The 20099-nt window shown below is 39.5% G+C and overlaps 1 protein-coding gene across 1 annotated transcript in view; it reads right to left on the bottom strand.

Moving 5' to 3' along the window:
- The window catches only part of Rnf128 (ring finger protein 128), a 131635-nt gene extending 111954 nt beyond the window's left edge, over positions 1-19681 (bottom strand). The window contains exon 1 of the mRNA XM_055618390.1: positions 19085-19681. Coding sequence (XP_055474365.1) covers positions 19085-19490 — 406 coding nt within the window. The 5' untranslated portion in view covers positions 19491-19681. The remainder of the gene's footprint in view (positions 1-19084) is intronic.
- Positions 19682-20099: the final 418 nt, after the last annotated feature.

Genomic DNA, 20099 nt, shown 5'->3' with positions numbered 1-20099 from the left:
GCAGAACAGAAACACCTACTAGGCAAGGCTTTCATGGAAGGGATTCCTGAACTATGTAGAAAAGACTTAAGATTACTCTTTTAAGTTTGGCCTATGAGCCTATGATATTAGCAGTCTGAGAATGATATACATAGGAGTATACATAAAAGTTGAGCTGGAAAGATGTCTCAATGGTTAACAGAATTTCAGCAAGGTTAAGTAACTTGTCTGAGATCACACAGCATTGTTAACTACAGAACAAAACAACAACAACAAAAACCCATAACAGGTCGAAAATTCACATCTAAGTCTTATTCAATATAAAGATCTTGTCCCAAGTTACTACTGTGTCCTGTATTTGGAAGAAAGGTTGCTGTCCATTTGAAGGCTCAGAGATAGCACTACGGAATGAAAACATAAGAGAGCAGGGTCTGAAAAATAATAGGCTCTCAGAAATATTTCTTGATTGAAATAAGTCAAGAAATATTGTGCTTTTTAGATTTGTTTGTTTGAAATTATAAGTACTTTTTATTTTATAATTAATAGTTTTAAATGATCTTAATTTTTTTTCCTGTGGAGTATGTGTGTGTGTGTGTGTGTGTGCGCGTGTGTGTGTGTGTGTGTGTGTGTGTGTGTGTGTGTCTGTGATCACAACAGACAGTTGTGGGCTGCCATGTTGGTGCTGACAATTGAGCTCAGGTTCCTCTGGAGAAGCAGCCAGCAGTCTTAACCACTGGGCCATCTCTCCAGCCAGCATTTGTTCGTTTTGAAAGAGGTTCTCATATAGCCAAGGCTGTGTAGCAAAGGGTGTCCAGGAAACACCACATCCTCCTGTGTGGTAGAATTACAGGCCTGTATTATTATTACACTCTGCAGAACATTTTAGTCAAAAAAAATGCTGAATCGTTTCCTCCTTTTTAAAAACCCATGTTAAAAATCCTAGTGACAGCCAGAACTTGCTCTCCCCATGAGATTTTCTCCTAGCAGCCCGCAGCAGTGCTGGCTAACATTGCCCAGTCTACAGATAAGTAAACAAGAATATGCCTCCTAGGGCCTTTACCCTAGGGCTTCACTTCACCTGCTAGCCTCCCGGAAGGCATAGGTATCTGTGGTAATATGCGTCAGATTAGAGCCTAGGGTTTCTCTTTAAGCTTTCTCGATATAGCTCTTAGGGAGGCAGTTTTCTTACATGTCACGTGTGTTCTATTACTTTCCCCATTTTTTATCATGTCATGAGTCCTTTCTAATTTCTTGGCCTCTGCCCACTCCTACATAAATACAGGTAATAGGAAAGTGGAAGAAAGGGTGCTGAGGTAGAAGGGTTCAAGAGGGGATGGGGAGCAGTAACAGGGAAGAGAGGAGTTGGAGGGCAGGGTACATCAAAACTAAACATGTATGAGAATGCCATAAGGGAACTTGCTACTTGGTAGGCCAGTTTTAAATACAATAAATGTGTAAGACAAAAAAAAAAAAAAAACAAAACTTAGATGTGTCTGTCCATAAATTCTACTAAGCATTACACACTGTCTTTTAAACATCAGTTGAAAAGCCACTTCAAAAAAAATAGTTAATTGACCCATGCTGACATTTTTAGGGTGAAAAGAATGTCAAGCATCTTCCTTGATTCTACTCCACCTCTGCTGAATCCACTACTGTAAGGAAAATAACTTAATTTACATTTCCATTTAAAAGCTAAAAATACACACAAGCAAATATAGATTGGGTTGAACACAATAGTGGAATGCAGGCATTAATGATAGCAATTTTGTCATCTGAAGGTTGTAACTAAATTCTTCTTTTCCTAAAAATCCTAATCCTCTCTGTGCAAAGATAGATAATTACCACAAGTCACAATAATTATTATTTCTCAGAATGCCTGGCTTATTAAAATGGTTCTAGAGAGCTCTGCCATCAGCTCAATCTTTATAATGATTTCCAATTGCTATGCAACATCCTCTGGGTACCCAGGGAGCATCCAAGTCAAGGACTGACTTGCACCTGGATCAAAACTTTAAAACAGCTCCATTAAAAACCCTTAGTAGACAGCTACTACATGAGCTCAGTGGCTGGCTCTTTGACCTCTCCAAACCTGAGGAGGTAGGAGCAGCCTTGGCAGGCCACAGAGGAGGACATGACAGCCAGTCCTGAAGAAACCTGATAAGCTAGGCTCAGATGGAAGGGGAGGAGGACGTCCCCTATCAGTGGACTTGGAGAAGGGCAGGGGAGAGGATGAGGGAGGGATGATAGGATTGGGAGGGAAAGAAGGAGGGGGCTATAACTGGGATACAAAATGAATACACTGTAATTAATATACATAATAATAAAAAACTAGTAGGTGGCACACACAAAGAATTCAAACACTCAGGAGACAAAGGCAGACAGACCTTTGTGAGTTCAAGACCAGCCTGGTCTACAAAGCAAGTCCACACAGCCAGGGCTACACAGAGAAACCTTGTCATGAAAACCCAAAAATAAGTAGAAAAATAAACCTCTAGTGGGTTCCTTTCATATTCAGGCCATTCCACAACACCTATTACCTCCCACTGTGTCCCATCCATACCCATGTCTATCCTTGCTCTGTGCCATAAACACCCTTCTTTTGTGCCCTTGTTACATGCAATCTTCCAGCTGCATTCCAGGTCTAAGCACAAACCCTTTTGGATTATGCTCTTCTATTAATTTTCAAGATATTCAGCTCTTCTCCTTTTTTCAAGATATTCAGCACTTTCAAGAGTACCTGCTGTCTCTCATCTTTCTTTTTAAAAATTAGGTATGTGTGTATTAATGTGTGTGTGTGGGGGGGAGAGAGAGAGAGACAGAGAGAAAGTTTGTGTGTTTGTGCGCACACCACAGTGCCCCCTTGGAGGCCAGAGGTCAACTTGTGGGAGTCAGTTTTCTCCTTCCTTCAAGTAGGTCCAAAGGATCTACATTGGGTTGGCAGCAAGTGCCTTTCCCCACTGAACCGGCTCACTGGCCCAACCTCATGTAAATAATTCTATCTAGATTTACATACATGCCCTTTACACCGGTCAACCAAGTTTCAAACTAGTGTGAAACAACTTTATTCCAGAATTTCATTTGAAATCTTTACCCCAGAACCATCCGGACCTCATGTTCATTTCATTCTTAATCACTGCCGTAAATTGAGACTAATTTGGCTCATTTTCTACAATGTCCCCTTTCCCTATTGCTTTTTGTTTTTTACTTCTACCATTTCCCCTCACCCTCATGGATAAGAAAGTCTCAGGGTATTTGGGGTCAACACTTTTTTGCTTTCCTTTCTGGTTAGCCATGGACCACTCCTTACCTCTGGTTTCCCATTTATTGAAGACATTGTCATTTGGATCATGAGTCCCTCACCATGAGTTTATCATCAGTCATCACTATAGCTCTGAGTAATTTGACTTCAGGGATTTTTCTCCATTCTATCTTCTTTAGCCCATTGCCAGGCATTCATATTCTCCACATTATGGCTGTCCTGTATAGGCAACCTCAGAAATCTTTCTCCTTGCCCACTAAAACACTCTCATTTTCAAATTCCCAGTACTGATCATTGAGTTTACCTTTGACATCATTATTTTATTATTATTATTAGTAGTAGTAGTAGTAGTAGCAGCAGCAGCAGTAGTTCATGTAAGATACAGGTATGAGTGCAGGCACACATGTACCACAGTACCCAAAGGGAGGTCAGATAACAACTTTTAGGCATCCGGTCCTTTCTTCCATCATGGGATCTGGGAATCAAACTCCTGTTGACAGCCTTGTATAGACACCCCACCAGTTCATGATGCCATCATTTATAACTTGAATGTTCATGTTTATATCCCTCCCAACACTCTCAGTTCACAATCTCTTAACCTCCTCAACTCTAACGGACTTAATATTCTATTTCTGCTTTCTAGCAATTTATATAAATATCAGTTCCTCTTGCTACATTTCTCCTTTTGAAGGCCATAACATTTCTGTTCCCATTTTCAGTGCTTTGCATGGTACATGCTGTGTAATAATTAAAAGTGTGGGATGTGGAGTCAGGATATCAGATTTCAAACCTCATATTTGAAACCTCCTAGCTCCATTTCCATGGGTGAAGCTTACCAGCTTGTCTGTATCTAATTGTGTTCTATATAGAATGAATCTGCTGATACTAGGACTTCAAATTATTCTTGAGATTGTCACTTGGCATGCAATTAACAAACTACTTAATAATAACATTTCTCCTCACAAGCTGGAAAACAAACGGGTATTGTTCTTTTCGTATTGTTTGCGGTACTAGTGATTGTGAGTTAAGGCAAGAACGCTAACATTGGGCGGTTTCTCTATCCCTCAGTTAGAATGTTTTCACAGGTGGAAGAACTTAGGAGTTTCAATTATTAGAGTGACAAGAATAAAAAATGAAAAAAAAGATAATTAGATTGGATAGAAAGTGAATTTTAAAGCAAGGTTTCATTTCCCTATGTCTTTTTTCTTCTCTCCCCCACAGATGTCAATGTATTAGTTATTTGGACATAAAGTTTATTATCATTGCATTGCAAGTCACATTATTGCAAGTCTTTACATAGTTCATGTTATGAATATATATTAAATATTTAAATTAAATACAATACAAATCTAAAAACACTCATTGACATCACTTTACTTCTGAACAATTTTTTACTGAAAGTAGGACACTAATGTGGGTGAACTACTTTATTGCTCAAATGCCGTGAAAAGGGATGTTTAAACACCATCCCCCAATGCACTCTTCCACAGTTATTTCAAACATCCTGATATTCTCATCTGTTATATTGTTTTCCTTTTCAGGTGTTTTCAGGTGCCGAAACTAAAATGCCCCCTTATAGGAAACTGAACAGAACTCCCAACTATTCAGCAAATTAACTCAAGACTCAGAAAGACAAACATCTCATATTCTCTCCTCACACACAGGTCTTAACTTATAATAGCTATATGTTCGTACATGAGTGGGAGAGAGTGTAGTTATAGGCTTAAAACGGGAAGGGAGATTAACAAAGTGGGGGCTGTTGAGGAAGAGAGGCATGCAATAGGGCACATGAGAAATAAAAGTTGAAAGGTTTGGGTGAGGAAGGATAAAAGGTGGAGTTGGGGATATAGGAGTAAAAGGAGGAGAAGAATCAATGAAAAACTATGTTTGAAAATACCCCTGTGAGGACAGGAGCATTCCAAAGATATCCTCTGATGACCCAGCAGGGGATAGAAGGAGATACTAAAGACTCACAGCCAAACTTCGGCAGAGTGCAGGGAATCTTATGGAAGAGTTGGGGGATAGAAAGACCTAGAGGTAACAGGAGCTCCATAAGGAGGCCAACAGAGCCAACTAATGTGGGTCCAGGGGAGGAGGCTGCAAGATTGATGTACCAACCACAGACCATGCATGGAAAGTACTATATCCTTTGCTCAGATGTAGCCCATAGCAGCTCAGGCTTCATGTGTGTTCCCTATTAAGGGGACTAGGGACATGAACTTTGTTGCCTGAACTCTGTTACCTGATCACTTCCTCCTGGTGGGGAAGCCTTGCCAGGCCACAGTGGAAGAGGATGCAGGCAGTCCTGAAGAGACTTCAGTCTCAATATTTGCTTTGATACCCTGCTGGGTAGAGTCTTTCAGAGGCCCTCTGTGGTAGGCTCCTGTCCTGTTTCCTGTTTTCTCCTTTCAATCTCCATCTCTTTTGTCTTTCTGAGTGAGGATTGATCATCTTGTCTAGGATCCTCCTTCTAGCTCAGCTTCTTTAGGTGTACTGATTTTTGTAGGTTTACCCTATATTATATGTCTAATATCCACTTATAAGTGAGTATATACCATGTGTGTCTTTCTGCTTCTGGGATACCTCACTCAGGATGATCTTTTCTAGTTCCCACCATTTGCCTGCAAATTTCATGATTTCCTTGTTTTTAATTGTTGAGTAATATTCCATTGTTTAAATGTACCACAATTTCTGTATCCATTTCTCTGTTGAGGGACATCTGGGTTGTTTACAAGTTCTAGCTATTACAAATAAAGCTGCTATGAATATGGTTGAGCAAATGTCCTTGTATTCTTGAGCATCCTTTGGCTATACGCCTAGGAGTGGTATAGCTGGATCTTGAGGAAGTGCTATTCCTAATTGTCTGAGAAAGTGCCAGATTGATTTCCAAAGTGGTTGTACAAGTTTACATTTCCAAGAGCAATGGAGGAGGGTTCCCCTTTCTCCACATCCTCTCCAGCATGTATTGTTACTTGAGTTTTTGCTCTTAGCCATTCTGATAGATGCAAGGTGAAATCTCAGGGTCGTTCTGATTTGCATCTCCCTGATGACTAAGGATGTTGAGCATTTCTGACTCATAAACAAACTTTGGGCAGAGTGCAGGGAATCTTAGGAAAGAACAGGGAGATAGTAAGACCTGGAGAGGACAGGAGCTCCACAAGGAGAGCAACAGAACCAAAATTTCTGGGCACAGGGGTCTTTTCTGAGACTGATACTCCAACCAAGGACCATTCATGTAGATAACCTAGAACCCCTGCACAGATGTAGCCCATGGAAGCTCAGTATCCAAGTGGGTTCCCTAGTAAGGGGAACTGGGACTGTCTCTGACATGAACTCAGTGGCTGGCTCTTTGACTGCCTTCCCCTGATGGGGGAGCAGCCTTGTCAGGCCACAGAAGAGGACAATGCACTCAGTTCTGATTAGACTGGATAGTCCAGGGTCAGATGGAAGGGGAGGAGGACCTCCCTTAACCGTGGACTTGGAGAGGGGCATAGGAGGAGATGAGGGAAGGAGGGTGGGATTGGGAGGGGAGGAGGGAGGAGGCTACAGCTGGGATACAAAGTGAATAAACTGTAATTAATATAAAAAATAAAAATTTAATTAAAAATAAAGAGACTTGATAGGCTGGGGTCAGATGGTAAGGAAGTAGGGCTCCCCCTTTCTGAGTACTAGGGGAAAGGGATGGGGGTAAGAGGGAGGGAGGGTGGCACTGGGAGATGACAAGGGAGGGGGCTATGATAGGGATGTAAAGTGAATTAATAAAAAAATAAAAAAAATGTAGAAGAAAGAAAGAAAGCAAGGAAGTAAGCAAGAAAGAAAATATTCTTGTGAGATAATACAGCCCACTGAATCAACTAAGCAAAGCTCAGGGGTTAACAGAACTGAGGCAGTAAGAATATGGCCTACATGGGTCTGCACCAGCTCCTCTGCATATATGTTATGGCTGTTAACTTAAGGGTTTTTGTGAGAATTCTCAAATGGAAGAAGGTGTGTCTCAGACACTTTTGGCTGCTTTTAAGAGTTCCTCCAATTGGGCTGCTTTGTCTAGCCTCAATGAAGGCTTTTACCTTGTCCTTTTTTTTTTTTGTATCTTATTTTGTTGTGTTTGGATGTTGGCTCCTGAAGTCCTGCTCTTTTTTAATGGGAGATGGATGGGGAGTGGATCCAGGGAAGATAGGGTTTGGGGGGAGAAGCTGGGAAGAGTGGTGGGAGGGGAAGCTGTGGCTGTATTGTATCAGAGCAGAATCTATTTCCAATAAAAAATTGTCCACGTGGAACATACTACTGCGTCTGCTAATTTAAAATTAATAAATAAAACACCCCAGGCTGCTTTATCAAAATAACCTATGAATATATTAACAGTTTCCTGAATGAATAAGTCATAGGCATTGCAAATATAGAGACTGATGCAATATAGTCTCAGTCTGAGTCCTTGCTGTCTGGGATAGGAATATTTGAATTGTAAAGAAAGGGTAGGTTAGGTGACAGGACCTAAGAAGCAAGGGAAAGAGTGAAGGAACACTTAAGTAGAATTATACTATGTAGTACAGTCTTCTTTAGGCATTTATTCTATATATTTATACACATATACATATATATATATACACTCTTTTCTAATTATTATCAGTAATTATGAGAAAAACTAATGGACTAACAGATGACAATAATATAATGAATGAAACATTAATTCAGGCAAAACATGCCAAAATTAAGCAAAGATTATGTTAAGGAATGAAAACAAAACACATCTTTCGGCCCTGACAAAATATTCTCCATTCCTCAGTTTTAAAATGAAGAAAATATATGCTATAGCGAGCTCACAGTGAATTTACTGATTTTAATTTGTCTCGAAATCAGGGTCCACAAACACTTAGATTTGACTGAAAGAGTAAGAAAGCATCAAAACCCTGTTATACAAAAAGCTTCTAATGTTTACACAGATGCATAAACTACACAGATGACTTATGACCCAGCCCTAACATTTCATATTCTTGCCAGTACAGCTCATGTTGCTGTCAGTTTTCAAAATATTATTTTAAAAGTATTACACTAATTTGCTTGCATGTGTGGGCATCCATGTGACACACACAAAGCATGTGTATACAGAAAAATCCAGGAAAAGCCTGGAAAGTTTAGTACTGAATAAATAACATTCATAGTTGTTAAAGGAGGTATCTAATTAGATACTGTTTTTAGGCAGAGAAATTATTCATTTATAATTCATATCTGTAAAAGTGAAAAAAATGTCAAGCACAATAGTTTGTTGAATTTACCTAATCAACCTCACTTAACCATGTCCATCCTTTCTTCTACAGAAGGGAATCCCTCGCCAATCTCTTAAATCAGTGGTCCTCAACCTTCCTAATGCTGCGATCCTTTAATACAGTTCCTCATGTTGTGCTGACCCCCCCAGCCATAAAATTATTTTAATTGCTACTTCATAACTGTAGAATTTTCAAACACAGTTTTTCATTGATTTCCCCCTCCCTGTACTCCTATATTCCTCAACCCCACCTTGTACCCTCCCATGCCACAAAAACCTTCTTTCAGGTTTTATTTCTCATGTGCTATATTGCCTGACTTTCTTCCTCAATTTCGCTACTGTTATGAACTGTAATGTAAATATCGGTGTCTTCTAATTGTCTTAGGGGATCCCCATGAAAGGATCCTTTGACCTCTTAAGGGGTCATGACCCACAGGTTGAGAACCACTGTCTTAAACTTTTGTTCTTCAAGGAGTGAAGATGATGTTTACTCCTTGGGGCAAGAAAATGCAAAGACATTTGTGGTTTATATTCTCCTAGCACTCACAGTCTGAGTTGATAGACAATGACAAATAATTGTACGTTTTAAGAGATTTAAAAACAGGTGGGAAATAATGTGGACACCATTAAGGGAAACCTCTTAGAAGGGATATTTAAACTGGGATTCAGAGACAGAAAGAAAAGAAAAGCTTCATGAGTTAGAAATTGCTAGATGGTCCTGTTAGTTGCTGTATGGTTAGAGAGGGGAGAGCGGATTTCTGGGTTGGAGGAGTAGCCAAGGTAAATAATGCGAATCCTTTCATGTATGGGAAAGTTCAGATTTTATCTAAAGAATAAAGAAAAAAAAACACTAAGGCATTGCAAGAAGATGAATGGGGTAGCTGACTCATATATGTAGACAATATCTAGGGTAGGTACCAAGAGTAGAAATAAAGAACCCAGGTTGGAAGCTCTTAAAATTGTTATTTTGGAGAATGATAGTGACTAACATGCACTAAACTGGTAGAGGTAGACATTTTGGAGGCAGCATTATGGTAAAAAAAAAAAATGACTTAGAAGGAAAAGTAAAAAATGTACACTCTGAGGCCAGCCTGGTCTACAAAGTGAGTCCAGGACAGCCAGGGCTGTTACATGGAGAAAACCTGTCTATAAATAGATAGATAGATAGATAGATAGATAGATAGATAGATAGATAGATAGATAGATAGATAGATAGATAGATGAATAAATAAATAGATAAATAAATAAATAAGTTAAACACACACACACACACACACACAAATAGCTAAGGGATGACTCCATGGGGAAAGTGCTTGCTGTCAACTCATGAGGACCTGAAATTGGGTTCCTAGCACACATGTAATAAGCCATATGTTGTAGGATGCATCTACAACCTCAGCACTATGCGGTTCTGAAACAGGCAGATCCTAGAGGATTGCTGGCCAGCCATTCTAGTGGAATTGCCAAGGTCCAGATTTAGTGAGTCCTTATCTGAAAAAGTAAGCAGAAGGAGAAGGAAGAAAAAAAGAAAAGAAAAAGAAAATAAACCAAACAACAATATAAGTACAAAAGAAACAACCAACCAAGGTGAAGAGAAACAGGAGAAGATACCCTAGGCCACATATACATGCACAGGAGAGTATACCTGCATACATACATACATACATACATGCCCATAAACCTTTCTCTTTCTTGAGCATGTGCACACACACACACACCAAAACAAAGAAACAAAACAGAAAAGTCATGGTGCTTGATGCTTGGCAATGTAAGACTTTATCATGTGTGCAAAGAAAGTCTGGAATTTAATAAAGTTGGGTTGAAGTACAGTCTTTACAAGGCCACTTTCTCAGACAGTATGGATGATGAGTGTCACATGGAGATCAGCTGGGAGGCTAGCAGTGATTCCAGGGAGAGATGTTGCTGGCCTGGACTTTGATAAAAGCAGCAGAGGTGTGAAAACAAAAAGGGTGTAAAAAAGGGATTCTGGAGGTAGAATGAGCAAAGATTTAATGTTGATTGAGATGTAAGAGAGAAGACACTCAAGGAAGGTCAAAGGTTACATTCAGGATGTAAGCTGGAAATATTTTAATGCACTTGAGGAAGTGAAAGAAACCCATGGTGGCTAGACCTCATAGAGTAGGGAAAAAATAGTGTGAGGAGAACTCAGAGCAAGACAGTCGTCCGGTGAGTCCTAGATAAATTATGGTGTGGGAAAATGGTTCCATCACAGCAGAATGGCAGATGGCTGAGACTTACCTTTCCTAAAAAGCTATTTCAGGAACTTAGCATGTATCTCAGGTGGTTGTGTGCTTGTCTACCATGCGCAAAGTCCTGTGGCATGCACAAAAACTGTGACAGTAGGGCACACAGGCTTGAAATCTCAGCATTCCACAAGTAGAAGCATCGGGAGTTCAAAGTCCTCCTCAGGTACAGAGTTCTGAAACCAGAATGGGCTACACGAAACCCTGCCCCCCATCACCCAAAGCAACTTTGTTTGCAGGACAGGTTTGGACTGAGATGGGAAGATCAGTTAGAATCTATTGTTGTGGCCTGAGAATGAGGACAATGTCACAAGAATGGATTTAGCCAGTCAATTCACTTAGATAACCCTCTTTAAGTACATAACAAAGTCCAGATCTTATTGGGGAGTTTATTGTCCTCTCACTTCAGCTGATATTATGGTTTTATTTCCCATTTCATTTCTACAAAAAGCATTTTTATACAGCAGGTGAGTTTGCCACTCTGATTAAATCCTTCCTTTCCACACACTTAGCTGCTCTAAATTTGGTGAGTGTTGGGGATTTTGAATTGCTGTGAACTTCACCCTGTAATTCACTTCATTAGACACAGTCAAAAAGATAAAAAGGATTAGTTTATCCTTCTCAAATTACTGACTTTGCTGACATACGAGACATTCAAATACAAGCCTTTCTTAAGGAAATTAATCCATAAATAGCTTATTTAACTTGAAAAAAAAAAACTGTCTGTTCAGCAGGTTAGTTCTTACATGTCCTAAAATTTTAGTTTGAATTACTCAGGAGTCTTGACTTGTCCTGTGTATCTGGGATAGAATTTTGTGTCTGTCCCTGGAGTGTTTGGAAAGCAATGATATAAGTTGTGGGCTGGGGAGATGGCTCAGTGGGTAAAGGATACCTGCTGCCATGCATATTAACCTGAATTCAACCCCAGGAAACTATGTGGGGGAATGAGGGAACCAATTCCCACAAGTATACTTTGACAGATGTGATAATCAGGAGTTCAAGGTCAACCTTGACTACATAGTGAGTTTGAGGCCAGCTTGGGATATGTGTGACTTTGTTCCAAAATGGGGATGGGAGTGTGACATATGCAGAGAATGTGTTTGGTATTAAGAATGTAATAACATATTTGAAGATCATTACTTCAACTAGGGGCTAATATTCGGAATATGGAGAGAATTCAACAAAAAAAAATATTACCCTGTTAAAATTGATAGTAGAAGTAAACAGCTATTTCTAGAAAGAGATATAAATAGCCAATAGATATATAGGAAATGCTCAAAATCTATGTTCATTAGAGAAATACAAATCAAAACTATGAGGAACTATATTTCATACCTGTAGCGCACACACACACACACACACACACACACACACACACACACACACACGTGGAAAACAAAATTTTTAAAAAGATGTGCTCACCAGTCAGTTATCCAATAGCAAATAGCCTAAAAAGAACTTGTGCTCACCAATTGGTTATCCAATACCAAATGGCCAGCCCTGGAAACATAAATATAGATAATATTATACAGACTGAGCAGGTTATAGTTAGGAGTATTCATGTATGTACATACACATATATGCACATAATAACAATTAATGAAGAAATGAGGCCAAAAATTTGTAATAGAGCAAGAAAACACCCCTCCATGGGAGGTTTTGAAGGGACGAAAGAGATGGGAGAAATTTTGTAATTATATTATAATCTTGAAAAAAATTCTTAAAAAATGTTATGCCCTTACTCAGTGGCTAAGTCAAATTATTTCTAGCATCTTCCACTGATGACAAGAATTTGTACCCAGGAAAACAGTATGGTTCCCTAAACAAGACCTGTACAATAACAACATCAACTGATGTGCCAACCTAGATGACTAAAAGCTCAAAAAGCTCTGTACCCCATTTTAATTGGATTATTTGGTTTGTTGATGTCTAACTTCTTTGGTTCGTTATATATTCTGGATATTAGCCCTCTGTCAGATATAGGGTTGGTGAAGATCCTTTGCTTTACAGAAGCGTTTCAGTTTCATGAGGTCCCATTTATTGATTGTTGATCTTAGAGCCTGTGCTGTTGGTTTTCTCTTCAGGAAGTTGTTCCCATGCCAATGAGTTCCGGCTCTTCCCCACTTTTTTTTCCAACAGGTTTAGTGTGTCTGGTTTTATGTTGAAATAGAGACCAACAAAGCTAAAAAATCTGAGCCCAGGGGGTCCTGCAGAGACTGATGCACCAACCAAGGACCATGCATGGAGAGTACCAAGACCCCCTGCTCAGATGTAGCCAATTGGCAGCTCAGTCTTCATGTGGGTGTCCGAGTAAGGGGAGCAGGAGCTGCCTCTGTCATGGACTTGATTGCCTGCTCTTTGATCACTTGCTCCTGGTGATGCAGCCTTACCAGACCACAGAGAAAGAGGATCCAGGCAGTCCTAATAAGACTTGATAAGCTATAGGCAGATGGCAGAGAACTCCCCCTTTCAGTGGACAAAGGGAAGGGGATAGGGGAGGAGAGGGAGGGAAAACCTGGAAGGAGTTGAGGGAGAGAGCTTCAATCGGTATATATAATGAATAAATCGTGAAAAATAAAAATAAAATAATTAAAAAGCTCAAAATGCTTGACCCCAAGATGAAGAGTTATAGGCAATTAATTGCTACCAAGAGAGGGAGAACCAGTCTTTTCCAGAGACGAGCTCCTTGATAGGCTATCCAATCCTAAGTGGTCATCCCTAAATATGAATACATATGAGCACAATAAGTGCAGCAGATTGTGTTTTTATATGTATGTGTATACAGATATGTAAAAATTATAATTGAAGAAAAGGCCATGCCATAAAATAGAGAGAGAATAAGGGGAGAATAAGAGGAGTTAGGAGACAGTTTGGGGTGAAAATGATATATGAATACAGTAAGTACTCATGTATGCATTCTCAAAGTCTTTAAAATAAAAGAAACAAATGCGAAGTCAAACCCACAGTAGATGAGGATGTATATTATTTATAGTAACAGTAGTAGTAGCATAATTATTATATTACTACTAATAATGCTATTACTATTACTACTGCTGCTACTGCTAATAATATAGCTCTTTCATCTAGCTATAGCTATCACTCATAGAAAAAATGTCAGATGAAGGCCATAAATAACCAGGGCACGGGAATAAGGATATTTGGTCCAGATATCACAAAACTATGATGAGCAAGAAGTAAAAAAAAAATCCTGTAGGTATATTGCATCATTGGAGGCAGCCTGTATGGGTCATGGAGGCTCAGAAACATACAGGGACCTTTGGAAGATAGAACATATTTATACTACTGTATGGATATACACAAAGTGGATTGTCACAGAGAATGAAATAAGTGCTTACTGTTGTCTACAACTTGGCATACCACTAGGAGTTTGGTCTTGCTTTTTCTTGTTGAGGTAAATTATTTCATGGAGTATCAGCAACAGAGAAGCTCATTCTGTGACCATGACGCATCAAGACAGAGACAAGAGATTGTGACTATGTATGAATACAGACAAAATGTGAACAACGTCAAAGCCACAAAAGTGACTAAGTAGCCCCTATCTAGCTATAATAGCTATTGCTTTTTCATCAGCAATGGTTTTAGCCTCTGGCTGATCGTTACCATTTATAAAAAAAAAAAAGAATTTACTTAGAAACCATCAAAGACTTTTCCTGACTTTCTGATAGCATATAAATCCAAAATAAACCCAGATATCATAGTCAATATTTCTTGGTTTGCCCAGGAGCTTCCTGGTTTTAGCACTGAAAGTTCAATATTCTGAGAACTGACATAATTTCAAGCCAAATAATAATATTGTCGTTCAGTGTCCTGCCTCCTTAAGTCACCTAAAGCATGCTTAGTTTTACTGAGACATCCTGTAGTTTCCAACAATATGCATTTGCTTTGGCTACACCAAGTGATAAACCCAACATTTTAAACTACAGACCTTTTTAAGTTTTATTTTTGAGATTACAGTATAATTACATAATTTCTCTCTTTATTTTCCTCCTTCCAAACCCTTCCACATACCATTCAAGAGGAAGGACTAGTCAGGCCTAGTGGGAAACTGGAGTTGAAGGAAAGGGAGGGGGAACCAGAGAAGAGTGAATGGTTGGGTTCATGGGTCACAGAGTCTGGACTGACTTTCTAAAATGGTAGGCTCTAGCACTGAGAAAGCATGGGTGATGGAAGGTAAACTCATATGCTTTTGTGGGAGGGTAAATTGTTCCGTCATCCTTTGTGACAAAGCAAATAGAACAAAACATAAGAAAAGGACAGCTAATACAAACTTTTACTTATGTTGCAAAATACCCACTTTGTTATACTTACTAACAACATCACAAATAGTTTCTATAAGAGATCCATTTCCAGGAAGGAAGAAATCCAATGCTAGACTAGTTAGTAGTGGCAATACTAGTAAGGGAAAAGCTTAAGTTACAGGTTTAATCATATACAGTTGATATCATTCATTGTTAAAGTATACTATTCATTGAAATAAATAAAGGTGTATTGTTTTTGTTTTTCAAGACAGGGTTTCTCTGTGTAGCCTTGGCTGTTCTGGACTCACTTTGTAGACCAGGATGGCCTCAGACTCACAGAGATATGCCTGCCTCTGCCTTCCAGAGTGCTGGGATTACAGGCATACACCACCACTCTTGGCTATAACTCCATTCTTAAACTATGTTTCATCAATAAACCACACAATTTATGCATTTAAGGTGCACCCTGCTCAGTAAAAGTGTATTATTATGTGTCCATAAATGTTAACTATTACAGTTGTGATTTTGCTGTCTTGTTTAGGTTTTTATTTAAATTGACATATAAAGGCATAAAACTCAAACATATTAATATGGTGATTTATGGTGTTTTGAAGTACACACACACACACACACACACACCACACACACACACACACACACACACACACACACACACACACACACATATATGGGCATATCTCTAACTCCTCAAACAGTGATCATTTACTTTTAATACAGCTTATAGTATCTTGTTGTCTAAAGTCCCAGTGTGCAATAAAACAGAAATCCAGGACTTCTTAGTCACCATCTAACTGTAACAATGTTTCTCTACCCTGCCTCACTTCATTCATTGTTCTTTCTGGTTTACCTCCTCTATTTCTTTCTCCCTCTACCCTTCATCTTCTCTTCCTTTCTTCTCTCCTTTATCCTCTCCCATCTCCCTCATTTTTGAGACAGGATCTCACTGTGTAGTTCAAGGCTCACTTTGAACTTATGATGATTCTGCCTCAGCCTTCCATGTGCTGGAATTGCAGCCATGCATTACTGCACCTGGTTTCTATGTTAACTTTTTTCAGTGTGCTTATTTTATTTTGTACATGTTTTGAGATGGGGAACCTCCAATTTTCCTTTCTTGAGCCCCAGTCTCCCAAGCAGTACCGATATTAGGTGTGTACCATGCATGGTACTTGGCTCACTGTGCTTAATTTCAAAACAGAGCTAATGCTGGACCTTTAAGAAAATGTTGCTGCACTCTGCTCAAAGGTTGACTGTGAGTCTCAGCATCTGCTTCCACTCCCTGTTGGGTGGAGCCTTTCAGAGGACCCTCTATAATAAGCTCCCATCCTGTTTCCTCTCTTCCACAGCTTCTTGTGTCTATACTGTTTGCCTTTCTGAATGAGATTTAAGCATCCTTCTTAGAGTACTCCTTAGTGTTTAGCTTCTTTAGGTCTGTAGATTTTAGTATGGCTATCCTATAGTATATGGTTAATATCCGCTTATAAGTGAGTGTATACCATGCCTGTCTTTCTTTATGGAAGGGGATGGGGATAGAAGCACATGGAGGGGACAAGAGCCCCACAAGGAGAGCAACAAAGCTAAAAATCTGAGCCCAAGGGGTCCTGCAGAGACTGACGCACTAACCAAGGACCGTGCATGGAGAGAACCTAGACCCCCTACTCATATGTAGCCCATAGGCAGCTCAATGTGAGTTATCTAGTACAGAGAGCAGGGGCTGCCTCTGTCATGAACTCAATTGCCTGATCACTTGCTCCTGGTGATGAGGTCTTGCCAGGCCACAGAGGAAGAGGATCCAGGCAGGCCTGATGAGACTTGATAAGCTATGGGCAGATGGCAGAGGAGGGGAAGGGGGTGGGAGAAAGAGGGGAGAGAAACTGAAAGGAGTTGAAGGAGGGAGCTTCAATCAGGATATATAATGAATAAATTGTAAAAAAAAAATAAAATTCAAAAAAGAAAGAAAAAAGAAATTGTTGCTGGAGCCAGGCATGGTGATGCAAATCTGTAATCCCAGCACTTGGGCAGGCAGAGAGTCAGGCTGATCTCTGTGTGTTTGAGGCCAGCCTGGTCTACAAAAGGAGTCCAGGACAGCCAATGCTACACAGAGAAATCCTGTCTAGAAAAAACAAACCAAAACAAACAAACAAAGAAAAAAAAAAGGTTGCTGGTCATATAACTCCTTCCAGTTAAGAAGTCGGTTCAGAGCCACATATTCACATGATGGTCTACATGCCTCTTCAAGAGGTTTACTGTGAGTGACCCTTGGGAAATATTTCAAATTCAGCAACAGGGCATTCACATTTCACACAATGTCAGTCCCTACTGGACACCTGCAAAGAAAGGTTTGAGAACAGGACTGCTATTTAACTAGATACTGTTTGTATTTTAAAAATAGCAGGCAAGTCAATAATCAGAATATGGTTGTGCACAGTCAAAGAAATCCAGAGCACCCAGGATCTCTAAGCTTACATAAAAAGGAACTATGCTTTTGTTTTTGTTATTTTTAGGCTTGGCTTGTTATTTTCCAGTCTTCACTAGAAAACTGTATGATTTTTTTTTTTTCTACAAAAATGAAAGGACTTGTAAAAATTAAGAATCTTCCTGGGAGGCTAATGAAGTTGTTTTAGCTTGGAAAAAACGTGTGCTTGGCTGACACCCTAGCAATGCCCAGGGCATATTACAAAAGGTAGCAAGTAGAGTGCTGCTTTTAATAATTTGGTACTGCTGAAAGACTGCTGCACCTGATTTTCCCATGGCCAGAGAAAGCAGCAGATGCCTTCCCAACAGTGTCAGTAAACTGCCATATTTCAGGTGTATAACTCTTTTATTATTAACCCAGGTTTTATAGTTTTCTTTCGACGGTTCTGAAGTCTGTTTAAATTGGTTTAATTTTCATATAGATAATTCTTGGCCACGATAAACACCAAAATTCCATACCCATTTGCTTATAGCTCTTCATTTATTTTTTTAACGTGGCATTTTTTTTTTCAAAATGAAAACATGAATTCTCAGAACTAACTCCCCTTGAACAATTAATAAAGTAGATGATTTGGTTTACCAAAGAACTCATTATGACACCATTCCAAAGGAAATCTTTAATTTTGATATGAATTATTCTCCTGTGGACTTTTTAACAGGTAACATTTCTTTTTTAAAAAATCATTTTTATTTTTATTAATTACAGTTTATTCACTTTGTACCCCCCTGTAGCTCCCTCCCTCCTCCCCTCCCAAACCCATCCTCCCTCTCTCTTCCCCACCCATGCCCCTCCCCTAGTCCACTGATAGGGGAGGTCTTCCTCTCCTTTCCTCTGACCCTAGTCTATCAGGTCTCATTTGGACTGGCTGCATTGTCTTCCTCTGTGGCCTGGTAACCCCTGCACAGAGGTAACCCATGGCAGTTCATTGTTCAAGTGGGTTCATAGTTATGGGAACAGGGACTGTGTCTGACATGAACTGATTGGCCTGCTCTTTGATCACCTCCCCTGAGGGAGAACAGCCTTACCAGATAACATTTCTTATAGTCTTTTGCATGTATTCATCCCTTAGATAGAGCCAAATCATGCATAAAGCAGTCAGATCATTTTTTTTTCTGTAAATCTCACTAGTGTATAATTTGCTTTTGTCTAATAGCACCAAAGGATCAGTTTTACAGTTTCATGGAAACATATACAACCAAATTTCAGGAGACAATGAATCAAACAGAAAATTAAAATAACCCGAAAATTCAAATGCTACTCTAATACTGGTGGAGGTAAAGACTTAGCATATTAAAAAGTAGTTATGTAACACATGCTAAAGAAACTAGTAAAGCTATGCAAACCTGAAAGTAGGAATCACTTCATGAGTTGTTGTTTCTGTCTTTGGAACAAAATTAACAATATTGACTAAGAATAAAAGAATTGCAAGTAGTGCCAGACAAGGAAACTTTATGTAAAATTATAAGACTTAACTTCTTTACCAGACTGTACAGTAATTCTAGATGGGAATATAATTTTAAGTCAAACAAAAACATCAGTTCTCTTAGGAAATCAATCATTACTTACCAAAATTTGCCATCTGTATCGTCTGGTTGCCAGTCTCTGGAGAATTGTAAATCACAACAGCTTCAGCATTTTTTCTCCCTGCTGTTTGAATTTTTTCCGAAAATGTGCAATTACCTCTTTCTATCAGTGCGATCCAGGGCTTATCAGTGATAGTAAAGTTGGTATTGTAGCCACAAGCGTCGTTGTTGCTGTCCTTAGGGATGCCCACCACTCCCATTGCGTTAGCCACCCGCGAGGCTAATCCATAGACACCACACTCACATGTCTCGGTCTTGGTGTCGTTGCTGCTGTTGTTGTAGTAAGTCACAGTCACATAGGCATTCATGGAAAAGGATGTTGTGCTTGGGAGTAAACAGGCAAAAATTACCAGGAGCTGAAAAAAACTGTATCTAGTCTTCTGATTCATGGCTCATTCATTTGTTCACAAAATTGAAGCTGTCTGCAGGTATTTCCAGCTATCAGTCAACATTGTCCACTCATGCCCCTTCTAAACAGAAGTTTGAAATTTCAGTTGCAGGCAGGTAACTGATCTCACCTCTAGCAACATAAGCTCTGAGTACCTCGGCTCTTTTTCACTTTATCTATGGTCCCTTATGCTTGTCCGTCCTCTGCACGCATGCGCACACAGACACCCCCCCCAACACACACACACCTTAGCTGGACTATATGAGTAATAAATAACAACGCTCTGAACTTTATTCTACATATCGGTTTGTCGGGATTGGATGACTTCCTGCAGTGAATTTTTTTCTTCTTACTGTTCCAGCTGATGCACTTTCATAAACACGAAGTGGATTGGAATGAGGAACTGGACTCTTGGGAATCCCACGTGACAAAGCTGAAAGTCACCTCTCTTAGAATATTTAGAACAGAAAACTGGTTTTCCAAGCCCTGCTGAAATATGCTGTCAACCAGTTGAGCAGGGAATAAGTTAAAATCCTTAATTTGAATTGCTATGACACTAGTAGAAAGGTGTTTTTTTTTTTACTACCCTTTCCTCTCCAATTTTTTTTTT

This window comes from Psammomys obesus, unplaced genomic scaffold, assembly GCF_907164565.1.
Source record: "Psammomys obesus unplaced genomic scaffold, mPsaObe1.curated_primary_1811, whole genome shotgun sequence".
NCBI classification, from domain to species: domain Eukaryota; kingdom Metazoa; phylum Chordata; class Mammalia; order Rodentia; family Muridae; genus Psammomys; species Psammomys obesus.
Note: the sequence above shows the minus strand (reverse complement) of the source record. Positions and strands in the feature narration are given on the sequence as shown.